Here is a 20998-nt window from a genome sequence, read left to right on the forward strand (position 1 = left end):
CAATACATCAGGCGAAGCAGCCACAACTGTCAGTAAGAGTGTCCATGATTGAGTCTTTGAATGAAGAGATGGAGATAAAACTGTCCAGTTTGAGTGTTTTTTGCAGCTCGTTCCAGTCGTTAGCTGCAGCAAACTGAAAAGAGTAGCGACCCGAGGATGTGTGTGCTTTGGGGACCTTTAACAGAATGTGACTGGCAGAACGGGTGTTGTATGTGGAGGATGAGGGCTGCAGTAGATATCTCAGATAGGGGGGAGTGAGGCCTAAGAGGGTTTTATAAATAAGCACCAACCAGTGGGTCTTGCGATGGGTATACAGAGATGACCAGTTTACAGAGGAGTATAGAGTGCAGTGATGTGTCCTATAAGGAGCTTTGGTGGCAAATCTGATGGCCGAATGGTAAAGGATATCTAGCCGCTTGAGAGCACCCTTACCTGCCGACCTATAAATTACGTCTCCTAGTATGGATAGGGTGGTCATCTGAATCAGGGTTAGTTTGGCAGATAAGACTTGGATGTGCACAGGAATAGCATGTGTTTGTCTTTTTAAAGTAGGTCTTAAATCCTCAAAAATCCTATAACATTGGTTTTGGGAAATGATATCGGATGATCCAATCTGTACTTTCTGCAGAAAAAGTCCCACCTGTCTCTAAAAACATGCTCTCTGAGAAATGCAGCGTGGGCCAAATCTTCAAACAGAGCAAGCCATTTCTCATTCAATTTCCCATTATCTGTCTTCTATAATATTTCAACAATAGCTTCACTTTCACACGTACCTCTAATTTAACAAATGACTGTACTTTATATGGATTATCGTAACAAATGCACTGATGTGGTCAAATTATAGGCTACAGCATGTCAAGATATTTTGCAGGAATTCACAATGGAAATACTATGAAATCAAACATTTATTTAATTATTACTCTCTCAATTTCACACATTTTCAACATACATTTTCCCCATTTTACTCTTGACAAGGAGTTCCCTTATTCCACCACTTGGCCCTGTGCGTATGCATGGTCATGGCTGTGTGTAAATCTACGCACACTCTCAATCAACCAGTCATATTGATAAATCTCACACTTTGCGTCAAAATAATCCCACGCATGATTTACATCTAGATTTGTGCCTATGCATGATTGATAAATGAGGTCTCATGTGTTTTAACAGGTTAACATTGCCCCAGAACAGCAGTATTTTGGATTTCTCCTACTGTTACAATTCATGTACAACAGACCAATAATATGAAGGTTTTCCAAGATGGCGTCTTTTCAGTTTATCAGGCAGACACACCTGGCGCATTGCCATGGCCTGATGCTCCTGCCAATCATTTGCTCAATCAATCATCCACATCTTTAGAATCTGACTTCATCTTAATAGTCTGTTGTTATTAAAATAATTGAATAGGAACTATTTTCACAGAAAATACATACACATAAGCATTATCACATTAACCCAGGTCCTGTATCAGCAATATCATAAAATGACATATTTGATGAACCCATGTCTCATAAGAAGGGCCCCTCCTTTATCCTTACCAAGTGACCTGAACAAGAAAAACTCTGGGCCCTAGTAGTTGGTTCCCAATAAAATTATGTATGTATAATTTATTTATGAACGTAGGTATGTTCCTGTTAAAGCTACCAATCTTGATCCTGAAGAGACCAGCCCAGTGAGACAAGGTTAGCCCCATCTGTATTGTCTGTGCCCCTAACTGTGTTACTTATTGTCACATCACATTCCTGTGTGTCATCCACAACAGTGACATTAAGGAGCAATGTGGGGGTCTTCTGAAACATCCTGTTCTTTATTGAGACACTCCAGGTTGACCGCGGCTGAAGATGTCACTCTGAAAGAGAACAAAACGGCCCAGAAATCCTCTATGTGCCACCGAGAGAGATCAAAAAGTTGTCTTTGTCTGCTATTAATTCCCTTTATGCCATTCCTATTACAAGGGGATATGTGACTGGCCGCTCAAAGAATTGGCATGGATAATTGAACTAAACTCAAAAAGGCAAATTGGGATTGAAATAAATTAACTATCATAAACTTTGTTCTCAGAAAATAATTGTGATACTTATAGTGTAATATTATGCTAGTGTTAGTCTTTCATGGAGATGCAATCCAAATATGTTTATATAAAATTACATAAAAGATACAAGAACTAAAATGAGCATATTGACATAATTTTGATGATTTTTCAAACTGTACATGCCTTCATGTGTAATATGCTGTTGTATAGCACCCTCTTGAGGTTACAATTGCACACTGCATACATAGACCACATGGCGCAGACAAGTAACATTTTGTAACTGCAGAGATACATTTCTAATAGAAATAAACCCGAATCTCAACATATCACAGCAAATTCAGAGGTGTAGATATGTTCATGTGCATTTTAAAGGGAATAAAATCATTCAGAGACAAACATTATCACTCTTCTTGACCTGTCTCAGCAGGGAGCATTGACTTCTGAGGTTTAATTAATTTTGTTCAATTGAAAGTCCACAAATATTAATTAAATACTTTTATGTAAAGCAAATGTAACAAAGACAAGTTCCCTGAGATTGATTCATTCTATTTTGATGACTTTTGCCTTCTTGCCCGAAAATGAAAACTAAAAGGACAGTGCTTAGAAGTAACACATTGTGTCTATGTCCTAAAAAGAGCCATTTAAAAACTCATGTAAGAGTCATATTTTAATCCCTTTTGGGCACCTTTTCTCATATGTCCCGGTTGCGTCGAGGTATGGCGATCTTGCGATAGGTCCGTCTTTCGGAGATGTTGCGTTTGACTTTGACCACGTGGGGCGAGGCCATCTCCAGATCCAGGGAGGGGCTGGAGTAGGACTTCTTCAGGGTTCCCTCCTCTCCCTCTTCATCCACTGTATCCTTACACACAGCTCTGTCAAACAGGCTGAGCTCGCTGGTTCCCACCTCAGTGTCGACTGACTGGTTCAAACCCTTCCAGACCTCCAGCATCTGGATATAGGCCTCGTAGCGACATTTCTGTAGGGAGAGGTGGGGTGAGAGAGACTGTGAGTTAAAGACCAAACAAGAACATACTCACACACACACAAACCCATACCCACACACCACGCAGACTCATCGTCCTCTCACATACCTCATGCTGCAGGTACTCCTCTCTGACTCGGTGTTCCTCCAGCTCCTTGGCCTTGGCCCTGCGGCTCTCAGGGAGACTCTGCTGCAGGTAGGCCAGGTCCTCCTGGAAGGACAGCAGCATGCGAGCATAGGACTGCAGCTGTCTCTCCTGCAGGGGGCAGCAGAGAGCCAGGCTCAGTGAACAGGCTCACAACACACTAGTTACAAGGTGTCCCTAACCATAGATCTAGGATCCCTAACCACATATCAAGGATCAGATTACCCTACTTGCCTCAGCACAACTGTAGTACATAACAGTTTCAACGTACTACTAGACCCCTAAATATCACAATTTACAAAGATGAAAATATTGCATTAGATTAGAAAACAAAGACACAGGGACTATGGGGAGTGAACCAAGAGTGTGAAAGTGTGTGGTGAGTACAGTACCAGTGTGTGAGCAGACTGGGAGGCAGGCAGGATGGGTCTGCAGAACCTCCTCTGAGAGCCCACGGCAGCAGGGAAGGGAGGAGAAGAGTGCAGGGCTGACACCAGGTTAATACGGCTGATCCATGAACTCATCTCTGCTGTGGAGCTGAAGGACGACAACGGGTCCATGTACATAGAATATACTGTATTAGTTAACATATATCTAATATTAGTTTTATATACTGTATAAGAAAATATCATGTGAATTAAAGGCAAAGTCATGGGATTACCGGACTGTTGCATCCTGATTCATTTGTTTGTTCCTTCACACCATCAAACACATTAGTCTCATGTATAACAAACGTAAATTCACAATTCCAATACTACATAGATATAGTTCTTGTTTCTCTTTGACACTACCACTACCACACACACACACACGCACGCACGCACGCACGCACGCACCCACGCACACACACGCACGCACGCACGCACACACGCACACAAGACTCACGAGGCCTGGAAGAGGAAGATCCTCCAGTCGGCAGTCTGCAGACGGAAGACATGTGGTCTCTTGGTGTAGTCTGCTGCCTGCTCTGCCAGGGCATGGTGCACACTGACCACCTCCTCTGTACTCTGCCACTCCATCTTATACTCATCCTGGGGGTGGTGGGGGGGGGGGGGGGGGTTGGACAACAAGAGGCTGTTCAATGGAAAGTATGGAAAAGGAGGAGTTGACAAGAAAGAGGAGGAGGAGGAGACTCTAACCTTCTGTAAGTAGAGGACCATTCCCTTCAGCACTCCATAGAAGGTCTTCCAGCTTCTCTTCCCCCAAGGAGCTGTCACACACAGTTACATTACATCACTCCTGAGGTCAAAGGATGCTTCTCAAACACACTCACACACTAAATCATTTAGTCAGACTGATGAATCATCAAAAGATTAATCAAAACACTATGATGCTCTTGTACATGGTTTATTGCCCTGACATTTTAGTTCCTATGTTTTTGTGCAAACAGTGTCACAATCTAACTCACTGCGTTTGCCATCGATGTCAGCGTGGGCCTTGCGTTTGAGAAAGCCCTGTTTGAACACTGTGGCCTTCTTGTCATGAGGCACATCTTGGAACGGGTTGCTCTTGGAGCGCAAGGGTGCGTCCTCTTTAGCGTCCTCCACCAACAGCATGGAGCTCTTCAGTTCCTTCTCATCACTGCACAGGGCATATAGAGAGATGAGGGGAGGAATGAAGAAGCAATGGAGATTAAATAAAAGAGGAATTAAAATATGAAAGGTGAGAGGTGAGAGGTGAGAGGTGAAACAAAATCAAAATATATTTGAGAAAGTAACAGAATACTGTGATACTGAACAGCTGGTGGTAAATAATTTAGAATAATGCTACCCATTTCCTTGTTCTTAAGTCAGACTACTTACACTGCCCATTCCAGAGGCTCGTTCTTAATGGTGTTGTAGAGAGCCTGAGAAAGAAACAAGAGAAAGAAGGACACTGAAAGAAGGGCACTGAAAGGACACTTAAGTCTTACATAAAGACACTTAACAGTCTCTACTGAAATATTGAGTAGGTGTAGAATGAGGAGTGTAATCTTACCTTTAACAGCTCCTTGCTGAAGTTCTCACCCTCATTCATCCCATCCAGGTTGGACACGAAGCTGGACACAGACATGGCTTTACCCACATTCTGAGGACAGACACAAAAACATTATGTTTAAATGTGTACATATCCCACAATCCACACAACCATTTCCTTACAGTGAAAGGCCTAAATATCTACACGTTTGCCACAGTATTTCATCACTGCAGTGGGGACTCAGGGACTCACCTGTCCATGCAGATCAGAGTTCAGAAGCATCACAGCACAGGTGAGTGTGAGTACTTCTCCTGAAGAGAAGGTGTGAGGGTTGCACTGCTGGAAGCGACAGGAGAAATGCTGCAGTACTCGCTCTCTCTCCTGGGTCTCACCGATCAGCACCACCACCCTCAGGAAAGACCTGGGAGAGGAGGGCAAAATAGAGGAGGTAGAAGATGATTTATCAATGGAATATGTTAATTTAAGAGCATTACTTGTTACTATTATAGTGAACTAGGAGAAATCTCATTAGGACGTGTGAAGGACTTACCTCAGGCCTTGTTCCAGACTCTGACCGGTGAAGTCAAAGAACTTGAGGTACTCCTGCCCAACAGCTTGGCTAAAGCCATTGCTGAATTAGAGAGGAGCAGGGAAACAAGGACAGGTCAAGTTCATGATTCAAGGTGACACCTTCTGCGAAAGAAACTCTGAACGTACTTACTAGATCATTACCCTGATAGTTACTACTGCATAAGAACCATGTAATGTAACGTTTGGCCACTCCATGTTTTGCAGCCTTTAGTTCTTACTCTTTGTCCAGGTGTTTGACCACATCTGTCTTGTGGATCCCATCCAGCCTGTAGAGTCTTTCAGCCAGCCTGCAGGCCTTCTCCCTGTCCAAAACTCCACCATTCATATGGACCACCACTGGTTCTGAGGCCTCTGTTTGCTGTACCTGAGACTCCAGTTGCTCTAAACTTCCTTCCCTGGGCGGCAAACATGAATCCTCTTTATACTCTTTTGGTTCCAATTCTTCTACCTGCTTGAAATGCTCTGTCTGCGCATCCTCTTCTGTCAACTCAGTCAGTTCAGTATGCGCTGGCTGTTCAATCTCTGACTGTTTCTGCTCTTCTGTATGGTCTGACTGTTCAAGTTCCTCTGTGCAATGGAAACATAGATCTAACTGCTTTGAATGTACTGGTTTGTTATCTGTCTGATCTGACTGTTCCGTCTGCTCTGACTGTTTCGTCTGCTCTGACTGTTCCGTCTGCTCTGATTGTTTTGACTGGTCAGAATCCCTTGACTGTTCCGTCTGTTCTGTCTCCCCTGATTGTTTTGACTGCTCAGAATCTTCTGAGTGTTCCATCTGCCGTGATGTTTCTGTCTGTGGTTCCGTCTGCACTGAAAATTCTGTCTGCTCTGAGTACATTGTTTGTTGAGAATGTTGTGTCTGTTGCAATTGTTTTGATTCTAAACATTCTGTCTGCTCTGACTGATCCGTCTGCTCTGATTCTTTTGATTGTTCTGACTGGTCTATCTCGTCTGTCTGTTCTGCATGTTGTAAATGGGTCTCTTCAGTTTGCTGTTCTTCCTCCCCTAACTGATTTGAATGCTCTACCTGGTTGGACTCTACAAGTTGCTCAGACTCTTCTGGCTGCTCTGTTGTCTCGGTGTCGTCTTTGTATTCACTCTGTTTTGTGTGGTTAGGCTCGGACTGCCCACTGTGTTCAGACTTCTCTGTGAGTTCTGACTGTTCTTTCAGTTCAGCTGGCTCAAGTTCTATAGTCTCTGATTCCCCCTCACTATCTGACTGTTCCCTCCCCTCTGACTGCTCGGTCTGTTCTGTCTGCTCGTCACTTCTCTGCTCGTCTCCATTATAAGCTAAATTAGTTACAGCCTGTTCCTTCTCATAGTTCGTAGAGCTTGATCCTTGCTCTGAATTGATCAGTATTGTTAGCACTCTGCTAGTCTGTTCCTGTTCCTCTCCCAGTACAGTGTCTAGACTCTCACTATCCAGCCCAGTCTCTGACTCTCCTGTCTGTACAGGGCTAGGAGCTCTGTCAGAGGGTGGGATAGTATCTTCTGTCACAGGCTGTCCCATCCCTTTCTCTGTCTCCTGCCGTGTAGAGCTTTCTGAAAGAGAGTCTGAACACAGAGATACCCATATTAACATTGACCAAGTCACTCTGTACTTTATGAAGTAAAAGTGGCACGAGAAGTCAAAAGTATTTGAAATGGTAGCATCTATCAGAATATGACAAGAACTGTTCAATAAACTGTACAAAATTCTAATTGGGGTGGAATGATCAGTGTTTGGAAAAATGCAAGCTGTGTGCTAATATAAGTGGCAACGCACATGCACCGCCCACCTAAGGATCTCTCCTTTTCAGCCATATATTTCCTGTGTTTAGGGGGTGCAAAATCCACTTGTCACTTAACTCATCTCGCTGGATTGATTGCTTTCATTTTACTCAGGTGACTCTTTCATACTCTTGCTTGTGCCATTGATTTTTTCTCTTAACGTAACGACTGCGGAAACTTTTGTAATTACCCATCAAACACACTCCGGTAATGGCTGAAATGAGCTCAATGGATTACATTGGCTTTCCGCTGTATCTGAAACAATGCTTCGTCTGAGACTTAACGCACCGTCTCGACACTTACGTCACAAGAAAGAGGAGAAAAATAACTTGATTTTGATGGGGTGTTGATTTTTTCAAATTAGATGCGCTGAAATGAAAGCAATTTCCAAAAAAGAACACTTGGATTATTAAATTGTGTCTGATTTCGCAAATAATGTAAAGTATGTATTGATAGGTGTAATCTAGAGCCAGGCGGTTTTTATTTTAAATTGCATAGTATCCTTCTCTTGACACACTTGTTGAATTATGCAAGGTTACATGACAACAACAGTCATTAATAATTAATGAGGCAGTCTAGCCACAGGTATAAGCCTAGTGACAGGTATAAGACTAGTGACAGGTATAAGACTAGTGACAGGTATAAGACTAGTGACAGGTATAATAAGCCTAGTGACAGGTATAAGACTAGTGACAGGTATAAGACTAGTGACAGGTATAATAAGCCTAGTGACAGGTATAAGACTAGTGACAGGTATAAGACTTAGTGGACAGGTATAAGACTAGTGACAGGTATAAGACTGTGACAGGTTAAAGCACAGTGACAGGTATAAGACTAGTGACAGGATAAGCCTGTGACAGGTATAGTACGTGACGTATAAACAGTGACAGGTATAATAAGCCTAGTGACAGGTATAAGACTAGTGACAGGTATAATAAGCCTAGTGACAGGTATAAGACTAGTGACAGGTATAGACTAGTGACAGGTATAAGCCTAGTGACAGGTATAAGACTAGTGACAGGTATAAAGCCTAGTGACAGGTATAAGATAGTGACAGGTATTACAGCCTAGTGACAGGTATAAGCCTAGTGACAGGTATAAGACTAGTGATAAGGTATAAGCCTAGTGAACGGTATAAGAACTAGTGACAGGTATAAGACTAGTGAACAGGTATAATAAGCCTGTGACAGGTATAAGACTAGTGACAGGTATATTAAGCCTAGTGACAGGTATATAGACTAGTGACAGGTATAAGCCTAGTGACAGGTATAAGACTAGTGACAGGTATAAGACTAGTGACAGGTATATTAGACTAAGTGCCAGGTATAAGACTAGTGACAGGTATAAGCCTAGTGACAGGTTATCAGACTAGTGAAGAGGTATAAGCCTAGTGACAGTTAAGACTAGTGACAGGTATAAGCCTAGTGGACAGGTATAGCCAGTGCAGGTATAAGACTAGTGACAGGTATAAGCCTAGTGACAGGTATAAGACTAGTGACAGGTATAAGACTAGTGACAGGTATAAAGCCTAGTGACAGGTATAAGACTAGTGACAGGTATAATAAGCCTAGTGACAGGTATAAGACTAGTGACAGGTATAAGCCTAGTGACAGGTATAAGCCTAGTGACAGGTATAAGACTAGTGACAGGTATAAGACTAGTGAACAGGTATAGCCTAGTGACAGGTATAAGACTAGTGACAGGTATAATAAAGCCTAGTGACAGGTATAAGACTAGTGACAGGTATAAGCCTAGTGACAGGTATAAGACTAGTGACAGGTATAAAGCCTAGTGGACAGGTTATAGAGACTAAGTGACAGGTATAATAAGGCCTAGTGACAGGTATAAGACTAGTGACAGGTATAATGCCTAGTGAACGGTATAAGACTAGTGACAGGTATAAGCCTAGTGACAGGTATAAGACTAGTGACAGGTATAATAAGCCTAGTGACAGGTATAAGACTAGTGACAGGTATAAGCTAGTGACAGGTATAAGACTAGTGACAGGTATAAGCCTAGTGACAGGTATAAGACTAGTGACAGGTATATAAGCCTAGTGACAGGTATAAGACTAGTGACAGGTATATAAGCCTAGTGACAGGTATAAGACTAGTGACAGGTATAAGCCTAGTGACAGGTATATAGACTAGTGACAGGTAATAGCCTAGTGACAGGTATAAGACTAGTGACAGGTATAATAAGCCTAGTGACAGGTATAAGACTAGTGACAGGTATAAGCAGCCTAGTGCCAGGTTATAAGACTATAGTGACAGGTATAAGCCTAGTGACAGGTATAAGACTAGTGACAGGTATAATAAGCCTAGTGACAGGTATAAGACTAGTGACAGGGCAAGTTTTTAGTGGTTGCAGCCCTGTTCCACCCCTTTATATTCATTTAGTAATTTATGCAGATAGTGTATACAGTGCATTTGGAAAGTATTCAGACGCTTCACTTTTTCCACACTTGTTATTTTTTTATTTAATTTACCAGATAAGTTGACTGGGAACACATTCTCATTTACAGCAACAACTTGGGGAATAGTTACAGGGGAAAGGATGAATGAGCCAATTGTAAGCTGGGTATGATTAGGTTACCGTGATGGTATGAGGGCCAGATTGGGAATTTAGCCAGGACTCCAGGGTTAACACTCCTACTCTTACAATAAGTGCCATGGGAACTTTAGTGACCACAGAGAGTCAGGACACCCATTTAATATCCCATCTGAAAGACAGCACCCTACACAGAGCATTGGGGTATTGTTTTTAGACCAGAGGAAAGGGTGGCTCCTATTGGAGTTCCAACACCACTTCCAGCAGGATTTGGTCTCCCATCCAGGGACCGACCAGGACCAACCCTGCTTAGCTTCAGAAGCAAGCCAGCAGTGGGATGCAGGGTGGTATTCTGCTGGCACAATGTTATTTTCAAGCCTTATTTTAAAATGGATTAAATAAATGTTTTCCCTCATCAATCTATGACGAAGCAAAAACAGGTTTTTATGCATGTCAGAGCAAAAACCAAGCCATGAGGTCGAAGGAATTGTCCGTAGAGCTCCGAGATAGGATTGTGTCGAGGCACATTTCTGGGGAAGCGTACCAAAAAATGTTGGCAGCATTGAAGGTCCCCAAGAACACAGTGGCCTCCATCATTCTGAAATGGAAGAAGTTTGGAACCACCAAGACTCTTCCTAGAGCTGCCCGCCTGGCCAAACTGAGCAATTGGGGTAGAAGGGCCTTGGTCAGGGAGGTGGCCAAAAACCCGATGGTCACTCTGACAGAGCTCCAGAGTCCCTCTGTGAAGATAGGATAACCTCCTAAAAGGACAACCATCTCTGCAGCACTCCACCAATCAGGCCTTTATGGTAGAGTGGCCAGACGGAAGCCACTCCTTAGAAAAAGGCACATGACAGCTCGCTTGGAGTTTCTCTGGTCTGATGAAACTAAGATTGAACTCTTTGGCCTGAATGCCAAACGTCACGTCTGGAGGAAACCAGGCACCGCTCATCACCTGGCAGCATCATGCTGTGGCGATGTTTTTCAGTGGCAGGGACTGGGAGCCTAGTCAGGATCGAGGGAAAGTTGAACGGAGCAAAGTACAGAGAGATCCTTGATGAAAACCTGCTCCAGAATGCTCAGGACCTCAGACTGGGGAGAAGGTTCACCTTCCAACAGGACAACAACCCTAAGCACACAGCCAAGACAACACAGGAGTGGCTTCGGGGACAAGTTTCTGAATTTCCTTGAGTGGCCCAGCCAGAGCCTGGACTGGAACCTGATCGAACATCTCTGGAGAGACCTGAAAATAGCGGTGCAGCGAGACGCTCCCCATCCCACCTGACAGAGCTCTTCGAGGATCTGCAGAGAAGAATGGGAGAAACTCCCCAAATACAAGTGTGCCAAGCTTGTAGCGTCATAACCAAGAAGACTCAAGACTGTAATCGCTGCCAAAGCTACTTCAACAAAGCACTGAGTATAGGGTCTGAATACTTATGTAAATGTGATATTTCAGTTTTTCATTTTGAATACATTTGCAAAAATGTCTAAAAACCTGTTTTTGCTTTGTCATTATGGGGTATAGTGTGTAGATTGATGAGGAAAATCTATTTTTAAATAAGGATGTAACGTAACAAAATGTAAAAAAAGTCAGGTGGTCTGAATACTTTCCGAATGTACTGTATATGCAAATGAGGCACATATAATTTTCTTTATTTTATCACAATGCATTAAAAAAAAACTGATATAAGAACATTTTTCTATATGTGAGTGCATAAAAAAAGTTAAATTCTACTATAAATTGAATACCTGAATTCCCACCAAAATGCCTGAACGTCATTCATTCTTTGTCAGTGTCAGTACAATGTTATATAAGCTATGATTTTTTATTCTATAAGTTTGGAGCATCCTCATCTATTGTCCAACTCATGCATTTAATAGAATCAATTTTTTAAAAACCGTTTAACAATTTCGATGACCGTTGCTAACATAAGAGTTAGCCTGTGATTTTTTTGTGGACAATGACTAGGGCCTGCACTCACCATGTTCCTCAAATAGCTGTTGTGCTGAAGCCTCCACATCTGGGCTCGGTGTATCACATGCCTGGAATTGCAACAGCAACTGTCAACAATAAACATCGAGTCGGGGAGAACTTGTGATTAAGTAAGACGTGGGATGATCAGCACTCAGACAGAAGGGACCTTGGTATCAGATGACTGATATGTATAACGGTATATATTCCATCCACCTCTTCTACGCCTATGACTGAAACTTAAATACTGGTATCTATGAACACAGAAGTATTGGTATTTATCACCCTAAATATGATCTTCCTCTTGCACTCTCGCAGACAGACAAACACACACACGCACACACATTGTACCCAATGCTATCATCTCAAACAGACACATAACCACAGTCCCTCCCTGTTGGGCTGACGTACCGGATGGGAGTTTTCACTGTCCAGAGGCAACTGCTGTTCCGGTCTATTGTGCTTCTCTGTCTTCTCCTGGACAGACAGCTCTATGTTTATCACTGTCACACAGGATTGATGCTGCTGCTGCTGGTGGTGGTGGAGGAGGGACAGCGGGTTCACAGTCCAGTCCAGACTGGCTGCTCCACTGGAATCCAGCTCATCGGCCAAGCTGTTGTCAGTCATGGGGAAGGGTGTGTCAGGGGAAAGGTCAGGCATGTCCCACTGCACTGTGGCAAAGGACAGAAGGACACTGGGACAGGTCATGGGGTACACAGGTAAAGTCATGGAGTCCCAGTGCTCCTCTGGCTCCTCAGAGATCCTTCCAGTTTCAGGAGAGTTGTCCTCTTTCTCCCTGTCTGCCTCGTTCACCTGCTTCTCCATCTCTCCCCACCGAATAGCCTCCTCCAGGGGCCTGCTCGGGGGTAGGAGCTCCATGGAGGTCCATGTCTGGCTGTCTGGCTCCTTGAGGTCTGGGAGAGGAGAGCACACCATAGCCTCCTCCATAACCTCTCTCTTCACTCAGTCCTAAGCAGAGAGATACGGTTCAGCTTAGTTCAGTCTCATTACTCTGTGCAGGGCAGGTTATCCATCTCGGAATTAGGTCACAATGATGCTGTCATGGTAGACTCCTGTGGTTGGTTACAGCTTCCGGTGCTGCCCTAGTAAGCAAGAACATTCATGTACAATAAAATGACTACACAACACACATTCATCCAAACCCCAGAGTAACTACTGACTCCTTGCTCATAAATTCCCAAAGTAGTGTTTGTAGAGTAGGGTGACCAGACGTCCCCAATTTCCAGGGAAAGTCCCTGATTTTGGTGGCCTGTCCCTGTCTAGACCGGCCCCAGAAATGTCCCAGATTAGCCTTCAGAAAGAAAAAAGCAACTCTAGAAGTTGAGGCTGATATTTCAATTATCAAACCCTGTATACAATAAAATGTGCATGTGAAAATGTCTGTCCCTGTAACAAAATCTTTGAGAACCTTATGAGAACATTTGATCAGTGATACATTGTGACCACCACAAGAACAACCATGGCCATGGCCAGAAAGTGTTGCCTCAAACAGCATAGGCTACCAAACTTGGGTGATTATGAAATTACTAGATAAGCTAATACTAAGAAAACTGTTGAGAGGTAAGGGCTATTTGACCAAAAAGGAGAGTGATGGAGTGCTGCATCAGATGACCTGGCCTCCACAATCACCCGACCTCAACCAAATTGAGATGGTTTGGGATGAGTTGGACCACAGAGTGAAAGAAAAGCAGCCAACAAGTGCTCAGCATATGTGGGAACTCCTTAAAGACTGTTGGAAAAGCATTCCTCATGAAACTAGTTGAGAGAATGCCAAGAGTTTGCAAAGCTGTCATCAAGTCAAAGAGTGGCTACTTTGAAATATCTCAAATATAAAATATATTTTGATTTGTTTAACACCTTTTTGGTTACTATATGATTCCATATGTGTTATTTCATAGTTTTGATGTCTTCACTATTATTTTACAATGTAGAAAATAGTGAAAATAAAGAAAAACCCTTGAATGAGTATGTGTGTCCAAACGTTTGACTGGTACTGTATATATATTCTGCGCAGCTATGAAAGGAAAGCCCATCTAAACAGGTGCAGTACATCCAAGAGAAAATACCAGTCTGCTGCCTGCTGTCTAAAATCTACTCACCAATACTGTCTACCTGACTAATATATTAAGACTCTTACAGTAAGACATTTACATTTTCTAAAACTGGACTAAGGTGTGAGATTAACATTCTTTAAATTGACAGAAAGACAAAATCCCTAAATGTAGACCTGTAGCAGTTCATGTCACTCTCACACACAAACAGCCATGGCTCAGTGACAAACAAACCAAGAGCCTCTAAAACATATTAAAACGTAAGCCAACACTCACCATTCACTTCTGTATACCAAACACTGTTCATTTATTTTATAAACCCTGTTTACTTCTCTCTCTTTTGGCGTGGCATGGCAGACGCGCCTTGCAATGACTTTTGCTGAAACATTAAAGAGGCGCATTTATTTCCTGACCACAGAAGAGTATTCTCTCCGAATGAGAGAGAGAGAGAAAAGGTGGAGAGCAAAGATAGAGAGATTGAGAGCCAGAGGGTTGGGGTGTGAACAGATGCCATGAATATTCATGTCTACTGCTAACCATGAACCTGAGCTATCGCAATGTACATTCATGTCATGTACGTAAATGTATGTACATGCATGTCACTGTCCATGGACAGACCCTGAAAATATCAGTGAAGATATACAGTAGTATGTTGTTGATCCATACCAAGGACACTATCTGATTTAAACACAGCATTTTGGTAACGATTCATGTGAAGGCTCATTTTAAGCCTCAAGTCTTCAGAATTGCGCTGTCATAAAAAGTAGGTTCATGTGGAAATGGTACAAATACTGGACACCTATTCCCTCCATTTTAAACTTTCACTCCATTTCTCTCTGTCACTCTCTCAATCTTTTCTTCAATAGTCTACTCACGTCACATAACCGACATCCGGGACAATGCTTGGCCACACTTCCTGTTTGGGTGCTCATTTCTCATTTCCTGTCAGGCTGCTGGGCTGGCGCTCCATCTACCAATACCAAAGAGTGGAAGAAAGTTAGAATGATCAATAGACACTATCTTTCTGCACCTCATAGTTCCTCATTGAATTTTTGCGATTGAGATTTTCAGATCATTGAGATTGTACACACGTATTGTACCAACTCTTTTACTCTTACATTGGAGTCTGGACAAAACATTTTACAGTAATCAACTTTCCTTAGGTATAAGATTTGAAGCTATTCAGGAGGTCATGGGTTCCACTTGAAATCTAATTAGAGGAACATTGTTCCCTTGCATGCACAATATAGGCCTATCTATTATTTGGTGTAATAACAACACTAATCTGTGTACTTAGATTTGAATGATGCTGGGGATTAAGTTTTCAGATTTTTAAAGTTGAGGAATAAACGTACATTGATAAAACAGAGATTTCAGTTGTGTCCTTTAAAATTACCAAAATAATTTAGCCAAATTAGGGAATGAAAGTATAAGGAACAGTGACAACAAGACAATGGCAAAGGTTTAGCGCAGCTGATGAACCATTACATGAACTTGTGGATGTCCCAGTAATTATGTGGATCTGTTGGTATCCCCTACCAGTGGACCGTTGTATTAGCATACACTTTGCATGAAACGCTAGTCTAGAGGTGTTGAAGCAGCCCACAGGCTATCAGAGTGAGATGCCAAACTGATTGTAACCACATTGACTCTTAAACAACACAACCAAAGTCGCTACATGACACGTACAAATATGCAGAAATCAAACCACAAACTTGAATGAAACCATATATACCAACAGACTAACATGGTTAAAATACAGTATATTATTCATGTGTGGAAAAACTCTAGATAATAAGCACTACTGTTGTCTGGAAACTAGACATAGCAGAACATGGCTAAGATCATTAAAAACTCAAATACACAGTTAGATCTACAAAGTTAATAATGTCCCTAAAAACTACCAAGGTTTCACAGAGTAACACTTGCCAATTTCATAGTAAACTTGGATATCGACTTACCCTTTCAAGCTTTCTCAAGGGGTATCATATGATCAGTTAGCTAGTAGGGCTTTAAGTCAGTCTGGGTGAAAAAAAACTCATTATTGCCATGTAGATAGACGGCTTACAGCACACGGCGTAATCCCTCCAGTGACTTGTCAATCTGGGTGCTGCAACTCAGACCCACAACAAACAAGTCTTACAGCCTCTCTCAGACAGCACTAGCCTGGGGTGTCACAGAGAGAGGACGCATGCAATTCACAAGTCCTGATCCACTCTTCTGTGACAGATACCTCTCATCTCCAGGCAACAGATCCCAGACTTCCGCCACTCTCTGCTCATCTGCAACACGGATATGCCTGGGAAAGACAGGGGAAGGGGAAGGAGGAGTGGAATGAGAGAGCTAAAAGAGGCAACAAAAAGGAAGAAAAGGCACATTGTGATTGGCAGTCAGAGAAAGCGCACAAAGACACCTGAGAGCATTGGGCCTCTGCCCACAGCCTAAAGGCACCCACACAGGTTAGGGGAGTGTCTGAACTTCATTCCTGAAACTCAGACTGACACAAGGGAGTGAACTGGTAGAGCCTCAGAACACAGCAGGCATTCTTTTAAGCAAATAATTATGTAAGCCATGAGTCCCATTGGACCCTATTCCCCGGGTCTACTTACAGAGGAAGAAGACGCTGTTACAAGACAACATTCCCTCTGTTTTTTCATAAGGATTGTTCCATGTAAACCTCAAAATAACAATAAAGGTAAACAAACACTTTACATGTGTTGACTTCCTAAATGATGTTGTTTTGTAGCACTACATACAGTAGGACACCACATGAAGAGCTAGTTGTTGTGACAAGTAGTATAACTTGGATCTATGCTTCTTGAACATTAGCTACTTGAACAGTAAACACGTGTCAAATCACCAAACAACCCCCTACAAGCTCCCCTCGACAGAATCCACTAAATGTATGTCATATTAATGAATATTAAACGTACATTTACCTGCCAGGAGGCTACTACGCTTGAATAGACGGCAAACACACATGCAATGCGTACTCCTAAACTGCGGAGGCGGTAAAAGGGCACTACGGAAAGAGAACAACAAAACGAAGGAATGGTACGTCACTTTCACGCGACGATTACTGATTTGCTTTGTTCCGTACACGGCAGCAACATCATACACACCCATCTTGTAAGATAGTTTAGAAGGTATTAAAATATGTTTCTCGTTTATTTGTATCCTATTTATTAGTAAACTATGGCCAAGTCAAAAGATTTAAAAGTATTCTTGGAGTCGTCTCTGAATGCGATTTTTAAAGCCACAGTGAGTGACATATTGGAGTCAGTGGACCAGACATTGTCTGAGTACAAGGGTAAATTACAAAGAATTGAAACTGAGAATGAAGATCTAAGACAAAGGTTGCACGATCAAGACAACAAGGATTCGGTAGTTAAGGGTACGTACATAATGCACAGTTGTTTAAAAAAATTATGTACACCTGGTTGCATAATTGCGAGGTAGGCCTAGCTGTCCAAACTTGAGGTACAAGCCGCCCTCAATATGGCCACCGAGCCAAGCTGACCCTCACTCTGTTGCATGTTTTCATGTCATTTTCCAGGCAACCATGGATAACAGTTTACATTTTTTTTACTTAAACTTGTGTTTTGTTTTGCACAGACCCTGGAAGTAACCAGTATGCTGTTCACCTCCCTGACTTGTCAAGGAAGACCTGTTCCAGCCATTCAGCTGTCGGCCAATCCCAGAAGCCAATCAAAACACAGGGTGATGAGCGAAGAAGCTCCAGGAGACAGCAGAAGGACAAAATGCTTCAGAGCAGAGGGTCTGTCTCTTTTACAGATACAGCAGCTCAGCAGGAACCAGAATGCCTCAAAAACATCCCAGACACTGCGGTTTCCACCCTAATTTTCAAAAACATAAAGACAGAACCTGATATGGAGGATGACTACGCCATAGACCTCTCAAAGCCCCCGTCTCCTCTCAACCTGGCTTCTAAGCAAATGAAGACAGAGAGTGCTGAGGTGAATTACATCATTCCTGAAGAGCATGATGAACACCTTCAGTCACCACTGGACACAGATGTGGACTCTAGAGACAGCGACAGTGACGTAAAAGTCACCATAGTGTCTGACAGTCACATGGCCATGGAGATGGGAGACGAGTGCGACCATTTTGTTGAGTCAGAGGAAGGCTGTGTCACAATGTAACTGGAGAGGCTGAACCAGAAGAAGACCCCCTTCTGACGTTACTACCCTGACATGGATCTACCCTGCTGGGATGAAGTGGGGAGGGACATTTTACCCACTTTGAACTCTGCAGAGCCCTCTAAAAACGCACAAGGCTTCTACCAACTGCACCCAGTGCGAGAAAGACATTTCGTCGAGTGAACTCCCTCAACATCCACCTGAGGCATCTATAGGTGCGACGAAGGCCCACTGCGCAACTACTGCGGCAAACGCTTTGGCCGAGCAGACCTGCTCAAGTCCCACAAACGCACTCACACGGGAGAGAGACCGTTCAGCTGCGACCTCTGTGGTAAGAACTACGGTCACCCGGGCCAGCTCAGGATACACAAGCGGTGTTCATACGGGAGAGAGACCGTACTGGCTGCCCACACTGTGGGAAACGCGTTCAGTGAACACCAAGGCAGCTTAAAGTCCATTTACGAACTCACACAGAAGAGAAGGCCATACAGTTGCACGTGTGCGCCAAACCTTCAGCAACGCAGTAACCTGAGGATACACCAAAGAATTCCACACTGGTGAGAAGCCTTACTGCTGTTGTACAGGTGCAAGAGGTTCAATGGTATGGGGTACCTGAAAACACATTACCAGGATCATACAAGGGAGAGCCTACCATTGGACCTGGTGTGAGAAAGACCTTTCAGCCAGCAGGCCACCTCACCATAACAACAAGCGAATGCACACAGGAGAGAAACCGTACACATGCTCAGAGTGCCGGTAAGAGGTTCAGTGTGGCAAGCAGCCTCAGCTGCACCTGAGGAAACTCATACAGGGGAGAAAACTCTTCAGCTGCTGCTTAACTGTGGGAAGAAGCTTCGGTAGGTCTGGCCATCTGAAGAGACACGAGCAGGTCCACACCAAGAGAGAAGCGTCTACCCTGTGACCACGGTGGGAAAGACCTACACCAGACCAGTCATCCCTCAAATAAGCACCAGTACGACGTCATGAGACTGTCAGACTGGAGCTGAGACTTGAGATGAGACTGAGGACTGAGACGAGACTGGAGGAGTTGAGACTCAGGAGAATGAGAGCAGTACCAGTGGGACTGATGTTCCCCATAACCTGGAAATAAGACTGAAGACTAAGACTTGTTATGTCATGTTATGTATGGTGTTACCAGTGCACTCTATAGGCTATTTTAATGTTTGATGTATCATGACATTGTTAGAAAACACTATGCTGAATTTCACAAGAGCTTCAAGCTTAAGATTCCCCAAGTAGTAGGGACAGGAAACTGCTTTGAGTGTTATGTAGCCTAAAGAGCCATTCTTGCCAGTAATGAAGTATGGTAAGGATGTCATTCGTGTAGGATTAATCTATGTAAACTCACAACGCGTGTAATTGTTATTTTCTAAACACTTGTACATAGCTTTTAAGGCATTATTCTCGATCAACAAAAATGTTGATTTCTTTAAAAGATGTCATGCATTTAGTTGTGCAAGGTGTAAATAAGATTGTTGCCAATGCTTTTACCTAGAATCAGACAAAACCATTTAATTAATCTATGAAACATGTCACTAATTTTCACACAGTTATATGGTTTTAGAAGCCATACTTTTAAGACATGATGTTATGGTAGAAAATTGGTATTATTTTCGGTAGAATGAGGCCAAACCTTCGAATAGAGTTTAATTATTCAAAGTGTAAATTAATAGGACAGATGTTATTGTGGTAAAGATTACATAAGAAAATTGACTTGTTACTGAGGACATCTATCCTTAATTATGGAATATATTCTGCTGTTAGTCCAAATTAAAATATTTGATCAAAACCAACACAGTTCTACAATGTTGTATTATTATACAATTTTATTTTTTACCTTTTATCATTCTGACACCACATTCAAATTCAGTTGTATACAGACCAAAGCATAATCCTCTAAAACGATAATACAGTATGTTAATATTTTTATTTACTAATTATCGTTACAGGCCACACTTTGACCCTTCACCAAACATCCAGGACCATCTAATACATTATAGACAAAGTGGCACGAGATGCTAGCAGAGGACAATACCACACTACAACAATAGAGTACTATACAGACATAACTGAGTTATGCATCCATGAGATACTCATCTCCAGATGTGCGCAAGCGGTACGGATGCATTCTCTTAACTTTCTTAGGAGAGCAGCCAAACATATAGTCTTTTCCTTGAACAGCTTCTCCTAAGCCGGCATTTCCATCCCCATATATGCAGTGATGAAGAAGTAAAAACAAAGATATACCCGAATAGCATACACATAGTAAAAAAAACCATTTTGCTGCCCAGTATAATATGCGTATTATTTATGTATTCCACCTATATCTAAATGCTGGATGTAATAGTAGTTGTCTAATTTTTGCTAAGATGGTCTACTCACATCTTGTGTCCCCTCCCCAAGCATAATATTGTACCTTTGCATTCCGTTTCCTCCTAGTGCGTTATGACGATTCATACCATTGCAAACCTACTTGCCTCTACCATGACAATCACCCAGAGACTCTCTACGCAGGTCTACCTAGCTCATCGCTCAGTGCTTTGACACATTCTATCCTAGAGTTGTCTGACATACTTTCACTACGGTCCTACACACACCTACCAAGCAACTGCACACACGACACACAGTGCACTACCCTGATTCCGCGATACACGATTATCATTTCTCTCATTATACAAGGTACAGGAACAGACACAACAGTGACGACTGCGATTCCACGACTGCTGCTAATGTCCATTGGTAAACGTCTC

At 42.7% G+C, this 20998-nt stretch overlaps 1 protein-coding gene and 1 pseudogene across 4 annotated transcripts; one reads left to right on the top strand and one right to left on the bottom strand.

The window, feature by feature from the left end:
* Positions 1 to 892: 892 nt before the first annotated feature.
* Positions 893 to 17043, bottom strand: LOC111961619 (PH and SEC7 domain-containing protein 4-like). Of its 4 annotated transcripts, none has more exons than XM_023984029.3 (16): positions 17007 to 17043; positions 16029 to 16410; positions 14943 to 15037; positions 12407 to 12964; positions 12006 to 12066; positions 5922 to 7257; positions 5663 to 5743; positions 5365 to 5533; positions 5134 to 5223; positions 4959 to 5002; positions 4565 to 4737; positions 4296 to 4366; positions 4042 to 4187; positions 3549 to 3693; positions 3121 to 3267; positions 893 to 3005 (listed from the first exon to the last, which is right to left on the bottom strand). In XM_023984029.3, exons 4-16 carry the CDS (start codon positions 12941 to 12943, stop codon positions 2721 to 2723), a joined length of 3285 nt encoding a protein of 1094 aa, XP_023839797.1. In that variant the 5' UTR covers positions 12944 to 12964; positions 14943 to 15037; positions 16029 to 16410; positions 17007 to 17043; the 3' UTR covers positions 893 to 2720. The 4 variants fall into 4 exon arrangements, with proteins under 4 accessions (XP_023839797.1, XP_023839795.1, XP_023839798.1 ...); XM_023984027.3 differs by having other exon boundaries at positions 12407 to 13098; XM_023984030.2 differs by lacking the exons at positions 14943 to 15037; positions 16029 to 16410; positions 17007 to 17043 and adding an exon at positions 14344 to 14511.
* Positions 17044 to 17144: 101 nt separating this feature from the next.
* On the top strand, positions 17145 to 19214 carry LOC111960850 (uncharacterized; annotated as a pseudogene).
* Positions 19215 to 20998: the final 1784 nt, after the last annotated feature.

The sequence above is a fragment of the Salvelinus sp. IW2-2015 genome, linkage group LG4q.1:29, assembly GCF_002910315.2.
Source record: "Salvelinus sp. IW2-2015 linkage group LG4q.1:29, ASM291031v2, whole genome shotgun sequence".
Lineage (NCBI taxonomy): Eukaryota > Metazoa > Chordata > Actinopteri > Salmoniformes > Salmonidae > Salvelinus > Salvelinus sp. IW2-2015.